The sequence below is a fragment of the Lissotriton vulgaris genome, chromosome 5 (assembly GCF_964263255.1).
Source record: "Lissotriton vulgaris chromosome 5, aLisVul1.2, whole genome shotgun sequence".
In the NCBI taxonomy this organism is placed as follows: Eukaryota; Metazoa; Chordata; class Amphibia; order Caudata; family Salamandridae; genus Lissotriton; species Lissotriton vulgaris.
This window is the reverse complement of record NC_141693.1, coordinates 85886191-85909173: the sequence shown is the minus strand read 5'-3', so window position 1 is coordinate 85909173 and position 22983 is coordinate 85886191. Positions and strand designations below refer to the sequence as shown.

Genomic DNA, 22983 nt, shown 5'->3' with positions numbered 1-22983 from the left:
AGGTGTAGCTAAAAATAAAGGGCCTTGTTTATGAGGAATTGGCGAAGGACAGCGCTGCAAGTCTTCTTGCGGCGCTGCCCAATTCAAATGTGAAAGGGCAGGAATAAACTGTTATTATGAAATACGGTGCATTCCAGTTCTTTTCCCTTCACAAATTGCTGTCTAGCACTACCGTAGGCAGAATTGTTTTTGTACGGGAAGAGGCACCTTCCTTCACGAAAACAATACTGAGGGGTGTTTTCCTATTTCTATGAGAGCTGCAGAATGCAGCTCTCATAGAACATTTCTCCTTGTTACGCCTCTACTGGAGAGGTGTCAGTTTTTGGAGCTGCCCCAGGTTTACATGATTTTGTAAATATGGTGCAGCATCGAAATCCATAGGCTTTGCGTGGGAACCCCACACACAGCCCATGGAATACCTCCTTGACACAGAGTAAAGCAACGCAGTGACTTGCACTGCTATGTCTTACTGATTACTCCATATGAGGCAATGCAAAGCTATGCAGGGTGACTTTGCACTGCCTCATGGGTATGGTTGAGATGGTTGCGCCACCAGAACATCAAAAAAAGTGATGCTCTGGCGATGCAAGCCTCTCATAAATAAGCCTAAAATATTCTTACGTTTTTTAGGTATTTCACCTTTAGGTATCTACATATAAAATAATGGGCAGTGTAAATGAAAAATAACTAAAATAAGTTATAGCTCAGTGGGAAATGCACTGTAGTACATAGGAAAACATCTATTAGTTAAAGCACTGCAGAGGTCTGTGTGTAACCAGAGACCCACAGAATTAAATCTTGATTGATGCAGTTGAGAATAGTGATGTATATTTTTAGTGCTACAAAGTCACAGGCTGTGACAGAAAGCACTGTGAATATGCAAGTCAATTTTTTATACTTGCATTACACACAGGGTAAGATACAATGCTGCAAAATGTGTGAATAGTTTTACAATAAAATGGTGCTTTCAAAATGTAGGTTTTAATAATACCAGACCACATGTAATGCAGTTTTTTTTTTACATAACTGTCCCTTCAACACCTCTTTAGGGGCACAAAGGGCAGTGTAAATTCAGTCAAAATTAAAAGAAAGAACTTTTCAGCCCAGTAGTTAACTCTTTGCACTTCAACTCAAAACAACACACATCTTTGTCTTCACAAAGAGCCAGAACTGCTCCCAAGCATCCTTTACACTGGCAGATTACCAGCATTTGCTTTTCATTCAGGCAAACAGCTGATAACGATCTCAATTAGCCATCCCAAAACAGCAGATGGCTGTCTTTTTACAGGGACAAGTAAATCTGGGGAATCTGCGACCCTCTTCCTAGGACTCCAGGACCCCCCTGGGGGTCGGGACCCACAGTTTGAAGACCTCTGCCTTAAAAGGAGTTCACCATCCCTTTGGCTTAAGGTGATCTCCAGGGCTCGTCTTCTATCAAAAGCTGAGTCTTACCACAACAAACAGAGCATGTGAACAGGCCTCAATTGGTAGGTGCGTTCAATTGGCTGCTCACAGTACGTTTATAACTCACATTTGAAGCAGTGGTGTAACAAAACTTATTGTTTCTTACATGTCGGTGTAGTTTAGCAGCTTGAAGAATTTCCTGGATTCACATGTTGTGCATTATTCCGCCATCTAGTGGTTGGGTCCAGAATTGTCTTATAACTTTCTGTCCTTCTACTCTTTCTATTTTTTGTTGGTGGACGTCAACAGACCTCTACTTGGTGTCCCCTTCTGACGTTGTCGCGATTCCTCCTGAAGCTCCCAACTTTGGTCGCCATCTTCAGATTCATTTTTTTTATGCTGCTCCCTCCTTTCATGTTCTTGGAAGAGGGGGTGGGTTTGCTTGTGAATCCAGAAAATACTTTAAGCTGCAAAACTACACTGACGGTTAAGAAACTATACGTTTTGCAGATGGATCTTTTCTGGATTTTCATGCTGTGCATCGCTTTTGGTGAGGTTTGTTACTTGTCATGGTTGGGTTGAAGATGAGCATTGAATTGAAAATAGATGTTGTAAGACCCTTTGTCCGACTTGTGCCTCATTGTTCATCTGAATATCTACACAGTAGTGTCTTGAAAACGTGTGCACTGACAATCAAGTAGTTGCCATACAAATGTCTTGTAATGGATAATTTGCTAGGAAAGCAATGGTTGCTCCTTTTTTCTTGTTGAATGCGCACCTGGAGGCTTTTGGAATGTCTCTTCTGCATTGTTATTGCACATCTGAATGGTCTGAGCGTTCCATCTTGCAATTGTATTCTTAGTAACTGGTCTTCCTAGAAAACGAAGTACAAATGACACAAAGAGCTGTTTTGACTTTCTCTCCGCCTTAGTCCTTTCTATGTAAAGCATTACTGCACATCTTGCGTCTGGAGCGTGTAATGTCCTTTCTGCCTGTGTCCTTGGCTTCTGAAAGAAACTTGGTATCTGTATACTTTGATTCATGTGGAACTCTGTTATAACCTTTGGCATAAACTGTTGGTCCGTTCTCATGACATTTCTGCCCTTCTATACTTGGAAATAAGGTTCTTGTAAGGTGAAGTGCTTGTAATTAACTCTGCATAGTGAGGTAATGGCCACTAAAAAGGCTGTTTTTACTGTGAGCATCTGCAATATAGCCTTGTATAACGGTTTAAATGGTGCCTTTATAAGCTGTATTATCACTGGGCCCAGATTCACAGAACTATCTTAAGACAAAATCCTAAACTTACTACCATTTTGGTATTCACAGAAGGCCGTTACTCATTTCGGTATTCACAGAAGTTAGGAGTCCTGACTTTAGGACTCCTAAATGCCTTCTGCGACTACCGAAAGTCTTAAAGTTAGGATTTTTCTCAATTTAGGAGTCCTAAAGTTGAGAGTCCTAACTTTACTACTCCTAAACTGAGAAAAATCCTAACTTTAAGACTTTCGGTATTCACAGAAGGCACTTAGGAATCCTAAAGTTAGGAGTCCTAACTTCTGTGAATACCGAAATGAGTAAGTGCCTTCCGTGAATACAAAAATGCTAGTAAGTTTAAGATTTTGTCGTAAGTTAGTTCTGTAACTCGGGCCCACTATATTTAAGTTTCATGAGGGTGCTGGTACCTTTCTTGGAGGTACAATACTCTTTGCTTCTTCTAGAACTACTTAGTAACTGGTGCAGTAAAAAAACTTCCCCCAATGTAGCCTCTTGTGTAAGCCACTATTGCTGCTAAAGGAGCCTTTAGGGATGCATCAGTCAGTTTATATTCCAGAAGATGTGTTAAAAACGTAAACAGTGTCTTATCTCGCGTGTTCCTTTTTAATAAACCTTCTTTAAGACACCAAAGTGAGTATCCTTTCCATGTAGCTATATAACACTTTTTATGTGAACATCAGACGCTCCCTGACCCTGCACACTTTCAGGAAGGACCTCAAGACCTGGCTCTTCGACTGATCCGAAGCTGCCCTCGCGCCTTGAGACCCTCATGGGTGAGTAGCGCGCTTTACAGCCCCCTTGATTGATTGATTGATGGGTGTTGGTTTCCTTGCTTCCCTTAGGACAGCCATTGTATTCTTTGGTAAATTTAAATGTCCAAATCCCAAGTCTTCAGGAGCCAGGCTGCCAGGCTTAAAGGCTCTGGTCCTGGGTGAAGCACCCTTCTTTTTTGCACAGATAGCAGATCTTGTCTGACTGGCATTTTGTGAATAACCCCCTTGGATTGTTCTATCAGTTCTGAGAACCATGTTTTCCTCACCCCCTGTGGCATAGTTAGTACCAGGGCCATGCTGCTGATCCTGCATTTGCAGATCACCATGTGAATTAGTGGTATCGGGTGAGGGGTTGGATAGTGTATGCTAATCTCCCTGACCAATCTATCAACAATGCATTCCCCAGGAACTGTTGGCAATGTTGTCTGGATGCAAAGCTTCAGTATTTTGCATTCTGTGGAGTTGCAACCAGGTCTGTTTCTGTCGTCCCCACTTTTAAAAGACTCTGCAGAGCACTGTTTGGTTCAGTTCCCATCCTCTTACTCTACTTGTCTGGAGGAGGCCCCGTTGTGCTTGGGACATTAGCTCTTTTCCTAGCACTTGATGTTTTTCTTGTATCTGCTGGGACTGGATCTTTGGAAGAGTGCTTGCACTTCTTTTTTTGCTCTGGGATTAAGCCCTACTTGTTGCAGGTTCTTTAACAACCTCATTTCCTTGATCCAACACACTTGGCTGCATAGGGAGAAATTGGTTACTTGATTGTGTAGGCAGGAGAATTTCTAATAGAAAACATAATTGAGGTTTCTTCTCCTCTAGCTGAACCCCATATCGGTTTGCGGCCTTTTTGATTACTTGGTTGTACACCCCAATATTGTCAGGTTGTGATGGCCTCGAAGGATAAGTATACACATCCTTTGCAAGTGAATCAGTTTCAAGGATCTGCCATTGTGTCTCCTGGTATTCTGAAGCCTCAGTACCCTGGTAGGTTTGTCCCTCCTCTGCTTCATAGAAGATTTCCTCTTCCAGTTCTTCTTGAGGTTCAGGAGTTAATGTTGGTTCTATTTCTTCAACATTCTTGGCCCCTTGATCATTTGCTGTTGAGGTCTTTGTAGGGATTCAAAAATCTTTTAGACTTTCGTCAAAGTATTTCTTCTTTTCTAGAAGAATCACCATTTCGGCCCCAAGCTGTCTCTTTGTTCTCTCTATCTTGGCTGCTTGTTGTTTGGCGGCAATATTTTCAGGCTTTCTCTTCTACAACAAAGAATCTTTTGAAGACAAAGTGGTCAGTGGACCGTGTCTTTCAGATCTTGACAGACCTCTCTTGTTTTGACAAAGCATCTTTTCCTTGACTGTCCTTGGACGTCTTGGAATTCCTCAGGGATATTTACCGCTGCATTGTCCTTTTTGAAGGATTCAAGGGTACTCATCTCTCTGGTTGAAACTTCGGTCACTGAGTGCTATGACGCAGAGGCTGCCTTTAAGATTTTAGAGTTGGATTTACGCAACTCAGGTAAGTTCTTTAAGGACGATGGTTCTCTTAGTTTGGTTTCAGATGTCTTCTTCCACCTTTGTATGTCGACGTCCACGAACGGGTCTTCAGGGTGAATGCTGAGCAGCCATTGTTGTCTTTGGCAGGCCGAGGTTGCAGACCAGGTGCTGGTCCTTCTAGGCAAACTTACGATCACAGTTCTTGCAAAGGAGTCTTCTCTATCACCACGCACAGGGAGCCCCATGGACATGCACTCTCCGGAACTGTGGAAGAGATACCTTAAACTTCTCATGAAATGTCTCCAGTGCCTTCTTCAGATGTTCCCTTCCGCAGGTCGACTTTCGGTGGACTTATTTCGATTTTTCAGGGAGCATTTTCCTACTAATTGTCGGAGAGCCTTCAGCATGCATCCAGACCCAACAACAGAAAAAAGAAACGGAAGATCTGGAATGCACTCCCGCCAGAAACTAGGCTTATCCCCTCCTCTGTACTCTTCAAGAAAGAGGTAAAAGCCATCCTTATGGCCAAGTTCACCTGAACCCTAATGCCATTGGAACAATGATAGTACATGGTTCCTAGTTTATCGGCTACCTGATAGCTATCTATATTAGACTCTTTTATGACTGCTACTGGACCAAAATCACTGCACGGATGCTTTATTATCTTGTTTTCCAGATTGTTTACTAGGGCTGTACACTATGACCTGAGTGCCTTACTAACTTGCAATCCACTCACTGCTGCCTACTATTCTGTTTTCAACAGTGTGTATACTCACCCTCTGGGGTGCTATAATCTTATTCGAATCGTCATTGCACGGCTTCAATATTATTGCTTCCTGATTGTTTTAGTGTGCATACTCCTGTGCGTTTACTACCCTATACGGTTTTCAACAGTGTGTTTATCCTACCTACTGTTTCTGTAAAGCGCTCTGATATCTGCAAAGATCTTGTTTGCGCTATATAAAACTTTAAATAAAAGATGGCGACCAAAGTTGGGAGCTTCTGGATGAAGCACAACAACGTCACAAGGGAAAACCAAATGGAGGTTCGTCAAAGCCCACCAACAAAACAAAACAAAAAGAGTGGGACAAAATGTTTATGAGGAGTATTCTGGACCTAACCACTAAATGGCAGAATAATGCACAGTGTGTGAGTCCAGAAAAGATGAATGCTGCAAAATTTGAGGGGGGTCCTCCTACAACGCACATGGAGGGGTCCCCCACGCTCCTGACCCAGTCAGGAGCTCTCAGGACAGGGGCCAGCCACCTGTGCACAATGCCGCGTGGGGCCCCTTGGAGCTCGGGGTCCCACCGCACCATGTGGACTGTAAGGGCTAATGTTACGCCATTGATTTGAAGATACTATGCATACTCGAAGACCATATGTACTGAAATATAATCTCACACACTGGAAGACAGTCAAGACTCATATGGAGCCTCATAATGTGACATGGAGTCTCACACCCTGGAAGACGGTCACACTCGGGCATAAAATCAATGGCCCAATGATATTTCTTCAGGTTCCACACACTGGAAGGTGGCAACACTCGTTGGTGTCATCAATGGCGCCCTAATGTTACACGGAGCCTTACACAGTGGAAGGCAGTGAGACTGACAGCATCAATGGCCTCATAATCTGACATGAGCTCTCACCCATTGGAAGGCGATAGAAGGAGTGAACAACATCAATGGTCCCAAAATATTTAAGGGGTGTTACACACGAAGGCAGTAAGACTCTTGGAAAGGGTCAATGGCCTCACTCACGTAAATAGACTCTAATACACTGGAAGACAGTCAGATTCGTGATTAGCATCAACGGCCCCATCATATTTAATGGAGTCTCACACACATGGATAGCATCTATGCCCCATAATATTTCAAGTCCCACTCGTGGATGGCATCAATGGCCCCATAATGATACATGAAATCTATCCCACTGGAAGACACTATCTTTTTATTGGATAGCATAAATGGCACCATAATGCTTCAAGGCATCTCACTAACGCTTGGGTGGAGGCTAAACCCAATTCCAAAAGTACTTGCAAAGCATGAAAAACCCTAAAAGGACAGGAGACAGCCAGTTACAATATAAAAGTCTCCACATTCTATCACTTGTTGCTAATTTTTCGTGCTCCATAGATAATGCCTTGGTCCAAATATGTGACATCTCACAGGGAAAGCGGTACAAAAGGGGGTGGTGATGGACGGAGCATCTGAATCAATCTAACACTCACACCCAGTCAAAAGATCTGGGCTTAATCCATCACCATTCTTTAGCCCACTCTGCCACCCCAGTTCAGATGTCTGAACTGGGTTGGCAGAGTGAGCTAAAGAACGGTGATGGATTAAACCCAGATCTTTTGACTGGGTGTGAGTGTTTGATTGATTCAGATGCTCCGTCCATCACCACCCCCTTTTGTACCATCTCACAGGGAAAGGCAGGGCCGCTACAATTATGCAATTCTACAGCCTCAGCATTTTGTCGCATTTACCACCTAATCCATCATCCGTCGCATAATTTGCAAATTTTAACAAAATACATTTTTTGTTTCCACCTCAAACGGATAAAAAGTTACTAGAAATGTGACAGTTTGTTGACGTACAGCAGAAGGCACTTAGCAAAGGTTGATAGTTTACCTTTCTTATTTTTGTGCGTGGAGTTTTATATGGTGCAAACTAGGCCCAAAAGTATCAGAGCACTTTACACAAGCACCAGTTACGTTACAAACGGACACTCATTTTTTTATCAGGCACAGGGAGATTAAGTGATTTGCCCAGAATCACAGAATGTTGAGCGTCCCTGCAGAGATTCGAACCCAGTTCCCCAGCTCCGAGTTCGACCTCCCAAGCCGTTAGGCCACATTCTCTCCCCTTTCAGTTGCATATTGATGTATATGGGTGTCAAACTAGTACTAATAAGGTGAAACTTTAGTCCTGATAGTGTTAACATGTAACAAGCATTGGAAATGCAATAGGTCTCGCATTAGAAAAGTTGGAGCTACTGGTCTTGTAAATGACAAATATTTTATTTATTTGTTGGTTTTTAAAATAGCTAAATTGATAGCTTTGTCATTTACAATGCCAATAGTTAAAACTTTCGCGAATGTGACACCTATAGCATTTTGAATGCAACATGTTTTGTGTTTACGTGACTTAGATGGCAGCTCTGGTTGTTAGGCCACATCTCTAGAGAGCAGGAGAGTCTAGCAGGGGAGAGAAGCACAGCAATGCAATAGGCCTCGCATTAGGAAAGTTTGAGCTATTGGTATTGTAAAGGACACATTTTTTATTTATGTGCTTGTTTTGAAAATAGCGAAATTAATAGATTTGTTATTTACAATGCCAATAGTTTTATCTTTCGTAAATGTGACACCTATTGTAACACAATATGTGTTGTAGCACTGAGTGGTGTGAGGGTGAGGGGGTGTGAGAGTGAGGGGGTGTGAGGGTGAGTGAGGGGGTGTGAGGGTGAGGGTGTGTGAGGGTGTGTGAGGGTGAGGGTGTGTGAGGGTGAGTGAGGGTGTGTGAGGGGGTGAGGGTTAGGGGGTTTGAGGGTGAGGGTGAGGGTGTGAGGGTGACTGAGGGTGTGTGAGGGTGAGGGGATGAGGGCAAGGGTGTGTGAGGGTGAGGGGGGTGATGGTGCGAGGGTGAGGGGGTGAGGGGGTGTGAGGGTGTGTGAGGGTGAGGGTGTGAGGCTGAGAGGGTTGTGAGGGGGGGTGAGGGTGTGAGGCTGTGCACGGGCGAGGGGGTCTGTCTCTGCAGCTGTGGAGCCGGAGTGGCAGCTGGGATCGCAGCGCAGGTGAGGGGTTAACAGGGACCGTCAGCCACCACGGAGGGACCTATGTGGGTTAATATTTATGGAACGAGTGCACTTCATCTGAACTTGAGGTGTGTTTTTGTGCACAGTAAGCACCGATTAGGGGACCTCAACAAAGAGGTAGGGTTGGTGTTTATATCGGACTATACTGCATTCTTGGTATGCGAAACATTGGTAAGACCAAGCAGTCTGCCTCTAATCCTACCGGCGTGTGACGAGCGGCTACTCGCTCGACTTGTATGTGGACACACGTATTGGACAGCAAGACCTTCTGTGTACATCGGGCATTAAGATGTTAGCCGCGGCCCGCTGGGCATACAAGGAACCCGCACAACGCCTGGAACACCCTTTGTAAAAAATATATTCGCATATATTTTTTTTTAACATACACAGCTCAAGTAAGGATTCGACATGGGTGTACAGAGTACGCAGACTTATCCCTCTTCTCTTGCTCTACCTTTCCACTTATCCTCGCCAGTAACCCCGCAATCTAGCATTGGGGTTATGGAAAACCTGCAACCGCAGCTGGCCGAGTTTTAGGGAGGGGGGGACGGGGAAGGTCATGTGCAGTCCGACCCCTCTAATTGGTGTGGACAGGCCTGGCACTGGCTGCTCAAGTCTGTGCTCGGATTCTTTCTATTTTGATTACATACTGCGTTGATCAAATTTAAAATATTACACGTGGTTGCCTCTTCAGTATCTCCTAAAATATTGTATACTTTAATGATATGGGAACACTGCATTTTGCGAAGTATGTGCGGTCACTGTCAATCTCGTGACTGCTGCTCGGAACTTGCAGACGTCTATTAAAGAATCCTTCATTTATAACAGCGGATGTCACTTTTGTGTCGGTAGTTTAAGTTAATATGGTACGCCCTGTAGAACGATGGGCGGGGTTTGTGCACATGCAATTACAATGAGAAAAAATCTCTTAACCCATCGAGTGTATTTTTTTCTCGGTCTCTACGTGGAGCAGGTGACTTTGATCGTGCAGCCTTTCAGTAATTAGCCCATTTTTTGGCCTTCATACTTAAATGAAAAGGTTGACATTCATTAGAATGACATTTCAACGTTTATTTTCCTTTCCCCCTTTTGTCCCAGATGCGTGTAATTTTATTTTCTGGTTCTGCCCCACCTCCAGTGTAAAAAGTAAATTCTCAGTTCTCATATTTACGAAGCCACTTGTGCACAAAGACGCTTTATATGCATTTGCATTACTAAATACCTAAAAGTATCAACTGTATAAATGGAGTGAAAGCTTTTTTTGCAGATAGCCTGTTTCTGTAAAGTGTAATATCGTACACTGAGGTAGACTACTGAGGCACTTACTTGTTATCACTGTTCTACCAAGGTTGCTTGGGTTTTGGAGAGTTAAATCTTAGATGCAGCTCACAAAGCTGTGAATGTAGGCTTGGTTGGTGCCAGGAGCAACATAGCTATGATAGTGGGGGTGTAGTGTTTAGATATTTATATCGTTCTTTGGTCCTTAAGTGTCAACGTATATTAATAGTCCTAAAATTCAACTATAAAGGCTACTTCACCCACCAAGAAAATATTGTTCAACAGTCTTTACATTGAGACCATCATGTTTTCACCTTAGATGACTTGTGATAACAAGACGGAGGGCATTGCTGTGGGGAGGGGGGAGGAGAAATGCGACACGGCCACAGCAGGGGGCGGAGCGGACTGTGAATAGTGTGAAGCAGCAGGGGCCTTTGAATTGAAGCTAAGCTTCACTTCAAAGGAGTGGGAGGATTGCGGCTAAGGCAGAGCGCACGCTGGGGGAAGCTTGTGGGGTGGAGCGGGAAGAGCTGCTGGGGAACAGATGGCTGGCGATTTGATGATGTGCACGCGCATTTTAGGTCAATGCGCTTGCGCATTGACCTAAAAGCGCACGGGCACAGCATCAAATCGCCAGTCTAGGTAGTCTTGTTTAAGCCCCTATAGTCTCGCTCCGCTCAATGCGCATGCGCATTGAGAGGCGAGACCTAAAAATGACAAAACAATGAAGTGATACTATAGCAACATGCTCCATATTACGCTGCATACTATGCAATTTCATTACTGCATAATTTAGTGAACCCTGCTGCATAATTTGGTCCTCCCTTGCCACAGAATTCCAGTGACCCTGAGTATATGTCCATAAGCTTTAAAATATGTGCTCATTGTTACATAACAAGCACACCCTAAAAGTACTTCAACTACCTTATCTTTTCACAGCACACTCTTGAGTCCGAAAGCCTCTCGTAGCCGCCAGCCCAGCATAAGCAGCAGGCCAACGAGCGAGCATTTGGTGGCTCGCGCCACTTCTCACCTGTGCAGTTCCTCGTCAGAGGGTGTATACTTGGAGGTGACGTCGGCAAGGTCCCCAAAGATCTGCTTGCTATAGACGGTCAGTGAAGACAGCAGTATCAGCTCCTGCCAAGTGGAGCTGAGCAGGCACGTGTAGTCCTTGATTGAGAGTTCGCAGAAGAAAGGCAGCTTCTTGATCCAAGCAATCTGTCTGAAGAGCAGCTCGTCGGCCAGGCGGCAGAGTAATGCAAACAGCTCGGTTTGAGTTACTTTATACCTGAAACGGACACAGAAGGGTTCCTTTTTAGTATTAGTTCACTTGTGCATTCAATTATCTTTCACAGCCGAAGCATTAACACCAAAAGCAAGAAATACCGAAAAAAATTCCACAATATAGAGAATTCGGGGAGCGGGGCAGCTAAAAAAATAATAAAAAAAGGGCAGATTTTACTGGGATAGAGCAGGTCCTAAATTAAGACCTATTGATGATAGAGAGGGTAAAGAGAAAATTAAGGGTAATCGTTTAATTCAGATGGTCCCTTCTGCAGTGACTTCCCAAGAACTCTCTCAATTTTTTTTTAATTCATGTTGTGTATAAAAATACTTTTTAAACTGCTTTGGTGTGGGAGCAGCAACCATTTCCCCAAAATGATGCGTTGTGATGGGTGGGGGGCAGTTCTACAGAAACGCAGACTTCTTTTTGCATAATGTACGCAGCACCCTAAGTCTGAAACAGCACTGGACAGACATACATCAATTTCGATGGGGGTTTAAGTTTAATTTCCAGCCTCTCCTGTTTTCTATAGGAATCTTTTGCAATACCCTTGGTTGGCCATGTGTAGTGCTGGACTTACTCCAAGACTGGGCTGGAGTACATTTAAGCCTTTGTTCCACTATGTAGGGTGACCAGGCGTCCACATTTTGCCAGGACAGTCCCTGTTTTTAACCAGCTGTCCCAGCAAATTTCAAGAAATTTAGCTCATGTCCCCATTTTTAGAGGGTCGACTGAAAACGGTGGGAGGTGTTTTTTATGTTTTACAAAGCAGGGATAGTTAGCAGTAGTTTCAAGAAGGCAATTTAATTAACAGGCAAGCTACTGGGCTTAAAAAATTGCATTTTATGTATGTTCTTACTGCCTGTTCTGTAATTCTCGGCTGAGGAGAGCTCTCATCGCTTGAAATGAAATTGTAGTCCTTATATTTTTGTGAAATATCCCGTTTTTTGGCTTTAAAATTCTGGTCACCCTAACTATATGCTCACAGAACTCCTTGATGTTGACTTGCAATATTCTGATAGCGTATTGAAAGAGGCACTTCATATCATGTCTATGGATTTTTGGAAAACCTGAATCTAGCTTAACAGCTAACACCATCTCTGTGCCAGCCTTTAAAAACACGCTGCTGCACTAAGGTACTCTCTAACTGCTGAACGCACGGGTCCTTTACAACGGTATCACTATTTCTATGGGGGAGGGCGACATCTAGTGGAAGAAAGAAAGCGGTCACTCTGCCATCGAGCCATCCATACTACACGTGCTACTAATGAGACAACCAACACCCATTTTTGGAGGTGAGAGCACAGTATTTATTTACAAGCCTACAAGGCAAAGTGTTCCTCTGCAACCTACCCGAGTTAACTAGTAAAACTTGATTATAGTTTGTGCAGATAGTTCTTATTTTAGACACTATCATTTCCGAAGATCAAACATTCTTGTTTGAATGAAATGTCGGGGTTGCTGTGTGAATTTGAGTGGAGTTTATTTCAGCACCCTTGTTCGTTTTCTGCAAGCTCGGTCAAGATTGGTCATCAAACATTAAAGGGGCGTCTGGTGAATGATGTCACAGTAGATCTCAACTGACAGCTTTGAACAAAGGAACATTCTGGGATGCGTGCTGCCGTCGGTGATTGACAGGGATGCAGGATTCGCCCTTTGAAGAAGATGCTCTAATCCAAGGTGCTAGTGCAAAAACCGGCACGAAATGTCTTTGTGCCTTTAGTACATTAACACCAATTCGGAGCGTTCAACAAATTGCTGTTGGTCAAGTATGGACACGCTGCTGCCAGCAGTGCGTTTTGCCATTTGTCATAGCAAGCAAAAAAAAAAAAAAATGCTAACAATGTGCACCCAACTAGCACGAATACCAATTCGTGTAGTGTGAGCCAATATTTTTAGGCAAATATTACTAAAGTCCCCCTTTATTAGGGTGGGGAAAGGACCCTTCTTGTTATTGGAAAACATTGTGAGCTGTAGTTTATCTGTGCTGAGTCATGGATGCCAACAAGTGAAACAGGCAGTGTAGCTGGGCCCAGAGTTTCCGTATGAAGCACACCACATGTACTTTTATGGAAAACATACACAGGAGTGGTACCGGAGTTGTAAAAAAAAAAAAAAAAGTGCCAAGGCCCTCATCAGGTCACTTCCGCCTGCACTGCACATTTCAACTGTCAGAGCTGCCAACTACAGTAACAACACATCTACTAACTATCACACTCCTACAGCTGTGACAAATCTGACTATTCCTGGTATACAAAGCTAAAAGAATGGCGTTGGCAGCAGGTATTAATAATTTTTTAACGCATAATGAATTAATAAACAACGGATGTTGTGCTCGTCTCACAATTAGACAAACAGCGCCACCATGTGGCAGACATTCATAACAGCCGCAGCTGACAACTGAATGCTGGTGCCGAGCACTGGAGCCCACCAGTTCAAACTAAGCATTGCACAGGACAAGACAAACTAGGACCTTTACTTACCCGTCTTCAATAAGCATGGGGGTTCCGAGGGGCTCCAGGTTTTCGGCTGCTACTAACTGATTAATTAGCATCACCGACTGGGGGTCCAGGGTCCGCGCTTGGGGTGGCAGCAGTCCTGTGTGGGTCGAGTAGCTATAAAGGTGCGGTAGATACTGGTAGTGCGCGGACACGGGTGTCCCCATGTACTGGTCCCTGAGTGCAGTGTATCCGTTCAGCTCCACAGACCTACTAAATGAGAAGAAATAGAACAGAGTAAGCCAGAGCGTGCACGGTGATAACCTGCTTTGATATCTGTTATACCCTCATAATAGCACAGCATAAAAACCATCATGTTCACAAGTGGACACTCTACAGCAAAACCTCAAAATGTAATTAGATGTTTGAAAAGTATGTTTCAGAGTGCTCTCTTTCCAGGTCTTTGAGTTTGTGTGTGCTATCTGCATTGCTCTGGCTAGTGTTAATTGCATCAATTCAGTGGCAAACTCAAATCTTTTTACAAATACGTCAATTAAATAATAGAATTCCGTCGCCTTATGTTTGTACGTATAAGCATGGTTCATAAAACATTTACTGTCATTCCAAAATGTTTTCAAATTATACCTACATGTTACAAGTAAAAACAAGTAAGAGAAGTCATGATTGGTTGGAGGTCATTCATTACAGCAGAATGTGTATCCACCCATCAGTACTTATATTCCCTTTTTTTTTTTTTTTTAAATGGAGGCCGCAGTTGGGTCCTTCACCGATGCTTCATTTTTTCTGAACGCTTGACTGAGACTATATGTGAAAGGTGAACAAAGAGTGGGTGCTCTCTCTCTGACCGAGGAGAACATTTTGTAGCATCTGCATAAGGTAAGATAAGTTGATACTTGGTGAAAGGATATGAATGCCTAAGCACCAGGAGCAAATAATTTGAAAGCAGCTGACAATAATTGCATGCATAAGCATTACAAGAGAAACAGCCTTTACAAAGTGTGTAGAGCCGCGTGTGCCATTTCCCCGCAAGCTCCACCATGCATGCCTTAACCACGCATGCCTGAGCCATGCATGTGCCTTAACCACTCAAACAGTGCTCGATTTAGAGGCTGAGGTGGGCCAGGAACAGGAAGGATTGGGAGAGGACGCGGTGAGGTAAGTGAGGCTGGGGCCGGGTTTGGGGGAGGGGGCGCTTTTAAGGGTTGGGGTAGTTTTTAGAGCTCAGAGGGGGGTCAAGGGTAGTTTTTAGGGCTCAGGGGTGGGGTCGTTTTTAAGACTGGGGGTTCCGGGTAGTGTTTAGGGCTCAGGGTAATCGGGGTAGTGTTTAGGGTCAGGGTGGTCAGGGTCGTTTTTCAGGCTCAGGGGACTTGGGTAGTGTTTAGGGCTCCAGGGGGGTTGGGCCTTGATCTTTACCAGTCATGCATTTACCACGAAATAGCATGGTAAAGGCATGTGTGGTAAAGGAATGCGTTGTTTAGACGCATTGATTGTTGGGGCCACGTAGTAGAGGCACGCATGGTTTAGCCATGCGTACCTCTGCCTACACCTGCAACACAAATATATCCCTTTAGATATGCTTGTTCATGCATAGCCACAGGGGAGAAGATAGTGACCAATGGAAACTCTTTGACAGTCTCTCTTTATGGCCACACACAGGAAAGCAATGCACTCAAGGAACTAAGCCAACAATAGCACTAATTTGTGCCTTAAACCGAATTTATGTAAATGCATGTCCTCTAAAACAATATTGTACTGCAGTTCTTTGAATCGAGGCTCCCACCTTGAGGAAGGGGTCGAAACAGGTGAGGGTTGGTTGCTCTCCGACACCCCATTGCCGGGGGAACTGTGGTCACTGTCCCCGTTGTTGCTCCATGAGATGTTTGCATCCTCCTCAAACTCCTGCCCAGTCATAATTCGTTCAATTTCCTCCTCGGATATCTGTGGAGGAAGAAAGATTTTAATGCATTTCACATAAATATTTGCCACCAAAACTGGCAACATTGATGCTTCACAACACAAGCCCACAAACATTGGAATCCCTTTCAAGGAAATCGCATCAAATTTAAGGAGTCACTAAAAACCCATTTCCACCTCCCCATTGTCCAGGGGCCCTCCCCTCCTGCAGGCAGCACTAGAGCCATGGGAAGGAAATGGGAGACCCACACCGGTAGACTACTGAGATCTACAGGAGTCGGAGGGAGCCCTTCTAACATTATAGGACATTTCCTGTGTGAGATGGGAGCGTGCCCGGACAGGTGAAGAGGGGTTTGGTATCGCTCTTTCAGGAAATAGCTGGATCTGATAGAGCAGTTTATATTGAGGCTATCGATTTAGTAAGCACAACCATTTGTGTCTTGTAAAAAAAAAAGATACTTACAATAGTTACTAGTAAGCAAGCTTGAAGAGGACCCTGGGTAGGTAATTGATATATGTCAACAGTGGCTGCTCTTCTAGGGGCCTGACGTATCGAAGGGTTTTCCCAATTTGTGTCTGCTGTGAAATGTCTTGATACATAGGGGCCTAAGTGATTTGTAAATTGCAATTGTGAATGTTTTTATATAGTGCTTACAACCCCTGGTGAGGCATTGAAGCACCTTTTCGGTGAGTAGCACGCTACTCCGGAACCCAATATTGGTAGTTAGTGGGTTAGTAAACTCTTTTGTCTTATACATTAGTTGTTGTAGGTTAGTGCTCATGCGTGTTTAGTACAGTTAGGTGTACAGATAGAATGATAGGAATGGATGTGCATAAGGGGGAGTTTGGAGTGGGGACACAATGACCGGAACGGATTTGAAAAAGGGGAAAAAGTAAGTTTGTTTTGTAAGTAGTGGTTGTGTGTGCTTGTTAGTTAGGTGAAATGTCGAAAACGGAGGGGTGAAAGTTTGAGAAGGATGATAGGGACTACATAGAAGCCAGAAAGTTTTGAGATGAGACAGAGGAGCGATGGAAGAACAGAAGGGATTGCAAAATGTAAATAAATATATATATATATACATATATATACACACACACATATATATACACACATACACACACACATGATGCATGGTAAAGTTCTCTTTGCTTGATTAAACCCCTCAATATAAATACCGATATGTACATTGAAGCAGCAACACTTACATAGTCTGCTGTCCACATTAATTTTGTGATCTGTTTTTATGGTTTAAAATAACCGTAATATATACATATATATGTATATGCCACTTATTGTGGTTATTAGTTACAGGTAGGTGTCACGGTTCGCGGCATTGCCGCGGCCGGCCATTTCCCCACACATACACGGGCGGCCGGAATACTCACTTCCGGTCGGAAGTAGAGTACCCGGTCTAGTTTCCGGGCAGCAGAGCACAGAAGCACTTCCGGGGGAAAACGCTTAAACATCGCGTTTCCCGCCGGCTGGGTGCTTCGGATTCCGTATTCCAGGCTGGGTATCCTGTTGCTGAGACCAGCCTTGCCAGAGACAAGCCGCGCTGGAGCGCTGCTTGGCTGTTACGTCAGCCACTCGTAGGAGTTATACCTTTCACTCTTCTTGGACTGAGAAGGCAAACCGCGCTGGAGCGCAACCCTGCCTCACGTCCGCGTCCCTCACTGACGCTTGTTCGTGCCTTCTCCTGGGGGTTCCAGGAACGTGCCGTTTCTTTGTTTGCCTTAACCCTTATCGCGCAGGAGCGCATTGAGGGTGTTAAGAGGACTTTGGTTGCTTTGTGTGTTTATTACTACAGTATCCCACCGCGCAGGAGCGCCAAAGGGATGCAACTGGGGAAGTGACTGGGTTCCAGTTACTGTTACTTGCGCAGGAGCGCACTCTTTTGTTTTAGCTTGGGTGAACGCGCAGGAGCGCTTTCTTTTAGTTTTGGATTTAAACTGCAATGCGCAGGAGCGCCTTACCATTGCAATTCAAATCCGGAGGTGCTCTCATCTGGGGACTTTCTTTCCGGAAGCATTGGTGAGTCTTCAGAGGGTGACAAAGTCCGTGTGTGTCTGTGGGGGGTGGTTCCTTTCCGGGTCTGACTCTGTTTCTGAACTGTCTCCGTTGGTTTCCAGCTAACACCCAGACGCCCCTTCCAGCTCTACGCTATCCACTACCCCTTCACCCTGGCTCCCATCCCTGCGTCCATCTCATCCCTGTTGAGTTTCGCTTTCCACGAGGGTCAGGTGGGTACAGGGACGGGTGCTCTTGTCGTCTCTGCGGAATTGCGTCACAAGCCAAGGTAAGACTTGTGGGGCACCTGACAGTAGGCTGTCCGGAATTCGGTTAAAACCGAATCTGCCCGACAATACACTACCGGTGTGAAAATCAGCTGACCCGGTTTAATCCGAGTGTCACTGATTTTCATTGCTATTGCACCACTTGGCCACTTGATGGAGTCAACGCATTTCAGGCCGAGAACAAAGCAGTTTGGAATGTGTGTCACCCCCATTAAATTTGGGGAGACACATTGGTTGGCAAGGTTGGTTGGGGGGCCAGGTCCCATTGAAAATGCTGTCCGCACTTTGTCTAGCCCCACACACCGCAGCATACTCCAGTTCCGCACGACGACAAGAAGACGACCAGAGGACGACCGCCAGTGCTGCAAGTGCTCTAAGGCCCAGCCGGTAAGTGGAAGTGTGTGTTTTGTCGCACTTTAAAATTGTTACAGAATCGTGAGCTTTGATGCCCCCTGTACCTTACAAGCAGGGGTAGAATAGCGGAGGGAGGACAGGGTTGGCCTTTTTGTTATAGTACTGACGAAAATTACGGCGCTTCTGCAGGCTCACCTCCTGGTTTTTAAAATTTGTATTTTATGGGTTCAGCAGGGCCCTGCCACCCCTCTCACCCCGCGCTGAGCATACCAACCCACGCGCCGAAGCAGCAGTCACCAGCATCACACCAGCGAGTCCGCAACAGTTTGCCCCAGGTAGGCCTCCGAGCACCAGGCAGAGCCCTGCGCTCCTGCAAGTCCCCACTGCCAGCTCACCTTCCACAAGCATTGGTGAGCAGGACCCCCATGCCTTTAACCACTTATAAGACATTTTTCTGGTTTGTTCTTGCATTAGCTCAGCAAGGTCTAGCAGTGGATACATTGAAAGGTTATCTGCCTGCTCTTATGACCTATCTGTGTTTGCCCGAGCAACCACCATTATTCAACTTTGGGGCTGATGGGGATGCAAGGTGTATTGTGAGGTTCGAAAGGGCACAATGTCAGCCTTTCACAGCACTTGCAGATTGTCAGCACATTCTTATTAAACAAGTCTAACAAATCATGAGCACCATTTGCGATACAACCTCTTCTGACAATATTTAGTGCAACACAGAGTTCAGGGGGTGAAGACAGACAAGAGAATGGGGAGCTGAGGTGTGAAAGACCAAAGGGCCAGAGAAACACCAGGCCCCCTGCCTGGTTCACGTGGGGGGAGAGAAGCTTTTGTGCTCTGGCGTCTGTCTTACTGCAGTCGCACCTGAGTACTTCACAGGTCTGTACAAGAACATTTTACTTAACAAGGCTTTCTTGTTTTCACCCCTTCTTAGAACCCCTGCATCTCCATTCTGCCGATTGCTGGAAGAATCTACCCCCACCCCGAAATTTGACTGTAGTTGCGCATCTGGGAGCTATGTAAGTATATTTACACCACTGGCCCTTATTACTGTTTTAACTGTATTTGAATGTTTCATACTGGACACATATGGATTCAACATTCCCCTTTCATTAAGCAGAACATTCTCCTGACAATAGGTTACCTGACCTGCATCTGTATATATATCACATTCCTTTGCAATTTTATAAAGCGTGAAATTGGCCTGAGGGTTTTCGACCACCAAGTATTAATCACTTTTAAGCAAGCTGGAGGTTAGCTAATTTGCATAAATCCAGAAACAAATTCTTTTTTTTAAAGCATGATAGTTTAAAAGCATTTAGGGTACCAAGGATACAGATTTTTAAAGTTTTAAATGAAAAGCACGTAGAAACTGCAATTCAGTTTTCGTGAATGTTCCTGTTAGAGCCCTGATGGCTGAAGGTTTTGCTCAAGGTCTGCTATTGGAACAAACAGATTTTAAAGACTTTTCCAATCCTTAGTCAATTCAAGGCCAAGAGGACAAGGGAGAGAGTCCCATAGCGAGGGATCTGAGCCACATTGTGACCATCGTTAAAACACATTCTTCATGTGTGATTGGACTGAGAGTCTCATTTGGGTGGCTGGGTAGACTTTTTGTTTGGTGTCATCAGGCTTTAAAGATAAAATGGATCCTATGCTATGCCTCAAATATGTTTTCTTCAATTTCACCAGTTGGTTGGCAGCCATTTCTCCAATCTGGAACCAGCTTACACCAAGCCGATGGACCGATTGGGAATCTGTTCCGCAAGCGTGCACCAGCATGCAAAACATTACCAAAAGCAACACAAATGTATGACAAATACCTACCAGAGGTGTTCCTTGCAGATATTGAACATATTTCAGTTACTCCAAGGTGATGTAAAAATCTCTGTTACCCTTGACGAAACTCCAGAGATGCGTGGCGACCTAGCAGTGGCAGTGCTAATCATATTTTGTGATGCAAAAAATGGATGGTACAGACATACCATCATGGCAGATCTAGATGTACTGGAAACATGCAACGCAGGGTCACTTGGATTGCTGCTGCCGAGAGTTCTTACCAAGTTTAACAAAGATTGGAGTGACATTGTTTGTATTTGCAGCGATTCAGCTACATATATGAAAAAGTTATGTGATGACCTGTCAAAAGCAATACCTGAGCTGAAGTGTTTCCCTGTAAGAGATCCGTGCCACTTGCTAGATGGTATGTTGAAAGCATCTCTACAATCTTCTGAGCTAATGAAGAATGCTATTGATTTTGTAGTCCATTCAGGTGCACTGTTTCGTTATGCGCGGGAACTAAAACGCAAATATTTCTCGTTTTGTGTGGCAGCAAAGAAAGAGTCTTCCCAACTGTGTCATTTAGTCGGTGGTTCTCAGTACTAGAGGCAGTGAATGCAAAATTATCTATGTGGTGACCGTTAACTGATTTTTTGCTTAGTGATGATGCAAAAGGCAAGAAATGTGAGGATCTTCGGGTGCATATTGATAGTGATGTCAAAAAAAGTACACTGTACTGCATTGTTAGATTTTTACAGGAAAACATGACTGCTGTGGTGGACATAATAAAAAAACTTGAGTTAGAAAACACCCTTGTCTACCAAGTGTTCAGCATAATTGGTGTAGATGTGAAACATCTCCTCGAGAGTAGGTTAGTCGACACTTTTAATGACTTTGGCACTGCAACCTGTTCCCTATTAGAATGCTTGCCACTTGGCAAGCAAAGAAGTGTTGAGGACCAATTCAGGACATTTTACTTTACAATGCATGAGAAATGGCTAGCTATGATGCATAGAAATGTCCATTCGCCAACCATGGCGTTTGAAGCCAATGAAGCCTCACTTTGCTACTCTGCACAAGTGTTAGACCCCTTCTGTAAAGGGGAATTTTCTCCAGACTTTGAAAAATACTGCTTCATTTTTGACCGCTTTAACACCGATGAGGGCATATGCACCCAGTTCAATGGATATGTTTCAGAACCGGGCCCATAGAATGTCAACCTTGAGGTGCACCAGTATTGGCATGGAAAGCTACGTCAGTGGCCAGAGTTGGCACATTGTGTACTGTCTGTTTTGGCGTTGCCAGTCTCAAGTGCCAATGTCGAGAGGGCCTTTTCACAAATAAAAGTGTACATGGGAAGGAAAGAGAGAGCGCAAATGACCAAAGATTCACTGAGGAAATATTGTATGGTGTACTACAATAAATTTGACTTGTAAAAATGTATTTGGACCTCATATACACTGTATATAGACTGTCTATATACCATGCACCAATTAAGAAAGCAAGAACTAATAAAAGCAAAGCGTCCCATAAACACCGGTAAAACACCGTTTCAGTTGTTTTTTATGGCGCGAAAATGAGTAACCACTGAAAAGCACTGTTTTTTTGGAGGTATTGAAATCACTGGAAAACACTGAAAAAACACCACCAGAATTTACTAAAAATAGAAACTGAAAACAGGAAAGCCTAGTTACAGGTGCAATGCTCTATAAATGCACATATAGGTACATAGGGGCAGCACTTTTGACAGAGTCTAATATGCACTTGCACCTTGTGGTGTAATATATATATTTTTCTGTTATATAAATGTAACTACTTATAACAGGAGGAATAGTATAGGAGTACAGTTTATCAACTCTAAATAAACTATTGTGGCACAATCTTGAATTGTGAGTATAGTTGTCATGTGGGGAAGAGCCAGTGTTAAAACGAATCTTTTGAAGTGAAGATGGTTGTCTGTGGATCTAACGTTAGTGGGTAGTGAATTCCATAGTTTGGCTGCTTAAACAGAGAAAGATGTTTGGTTCATGGTTTTTTTCTTGTATGTAAGAGTTATGCGGCAGGGCCATTCGTGAGCCTTGATTCTTTTGTTGTATGTATTTGTTGATTTTCGTCCTGATGTAATGCTTTATATGTGAGACAAAGCAAATTCAAGGAGGATCTTCTTACATCAGGTAACTAGTGTAAGGCCCTCAAAGCAGGGGGAGAAGTGTGCTTGACACACCTAATTTGCACATATAGTAATCGAAGGTTTTGCACGGTTCCTGCTCCAGTTCAACTTTCCCTGATGTGGCATAATTTCTTTATTACGTTTTGAATTTATCTTAACAAAAATCAAGCCACTGTGCCTTGTTAGAGTATCTTCAAGCCCTGACACCACCTTCATTGTATCCAGTTTTCTAGGATGGTTATTGAAAAATGTATAGGTTGTTTCATTGCTATAAAAAGGAGCACACTACTTAAAGCCGAGTGAAGCTGTTGCACTTTCTTGGTAATCAATTTGTCAGTTTGCCGTTTATAAGCTAGTTGGAAAGTTTATTTTATTCCACTGAGGATAACCCGCACCTCTCCTAGATCCAAAGTCAGCCCCGCTGTAGCCTTCTGCCAATACAGTTTTAGTTTTTGCCCAGTGGCAGAGATTTTGGTTGTGGACTCAGGAGATCCGAGTTCAAATCTCACCTGGTGGATTGGTCAGAGAGTCATCTTCGGCACAGGCTAATTCAGAGCCTCTGAAAAGAGATATCTGAAAACAAGAGCAGCCCTGCCACCTTCTGATGCCTTATGGGGCAGAGAGTTTTCTGTGTTTCAGTATTCTTTGATTTAGTGGACACAGACATCCAGCGCT

General features: G+C 44.1%; 1 protein-coding gene across 1 annotated transcript in view; it reads right to left on the bottom strand.

The window, feature by feature from the left end:
- NR6A1 (nuclear receptor subfamily 6 group A member 1) overlaps window positions 1–22983 on the bottom strand; it is a 209549-nt gene that overhangs the window by 86604 nt on the left and 99962 nt on the right. Inside the window, exons 6-8 of the mRNA XM_086919335.1 lie at window positions 15565–15722; window positions 13809–14036; window positions 11074–11328 (exon numbers count right to left, since the gene is read on the bottom strand). Of these exons, the coding sequence (XP_086775461.1) occupies window positions 11074–11328; window positions 13809–14036; window positions 15565–15722 (641 nt within the window). The remainder of the gene's footprint in view (window positions 1–11073; window positions 11329–13808; window positions 14037–15564; window positions 15723–22983) is intronic.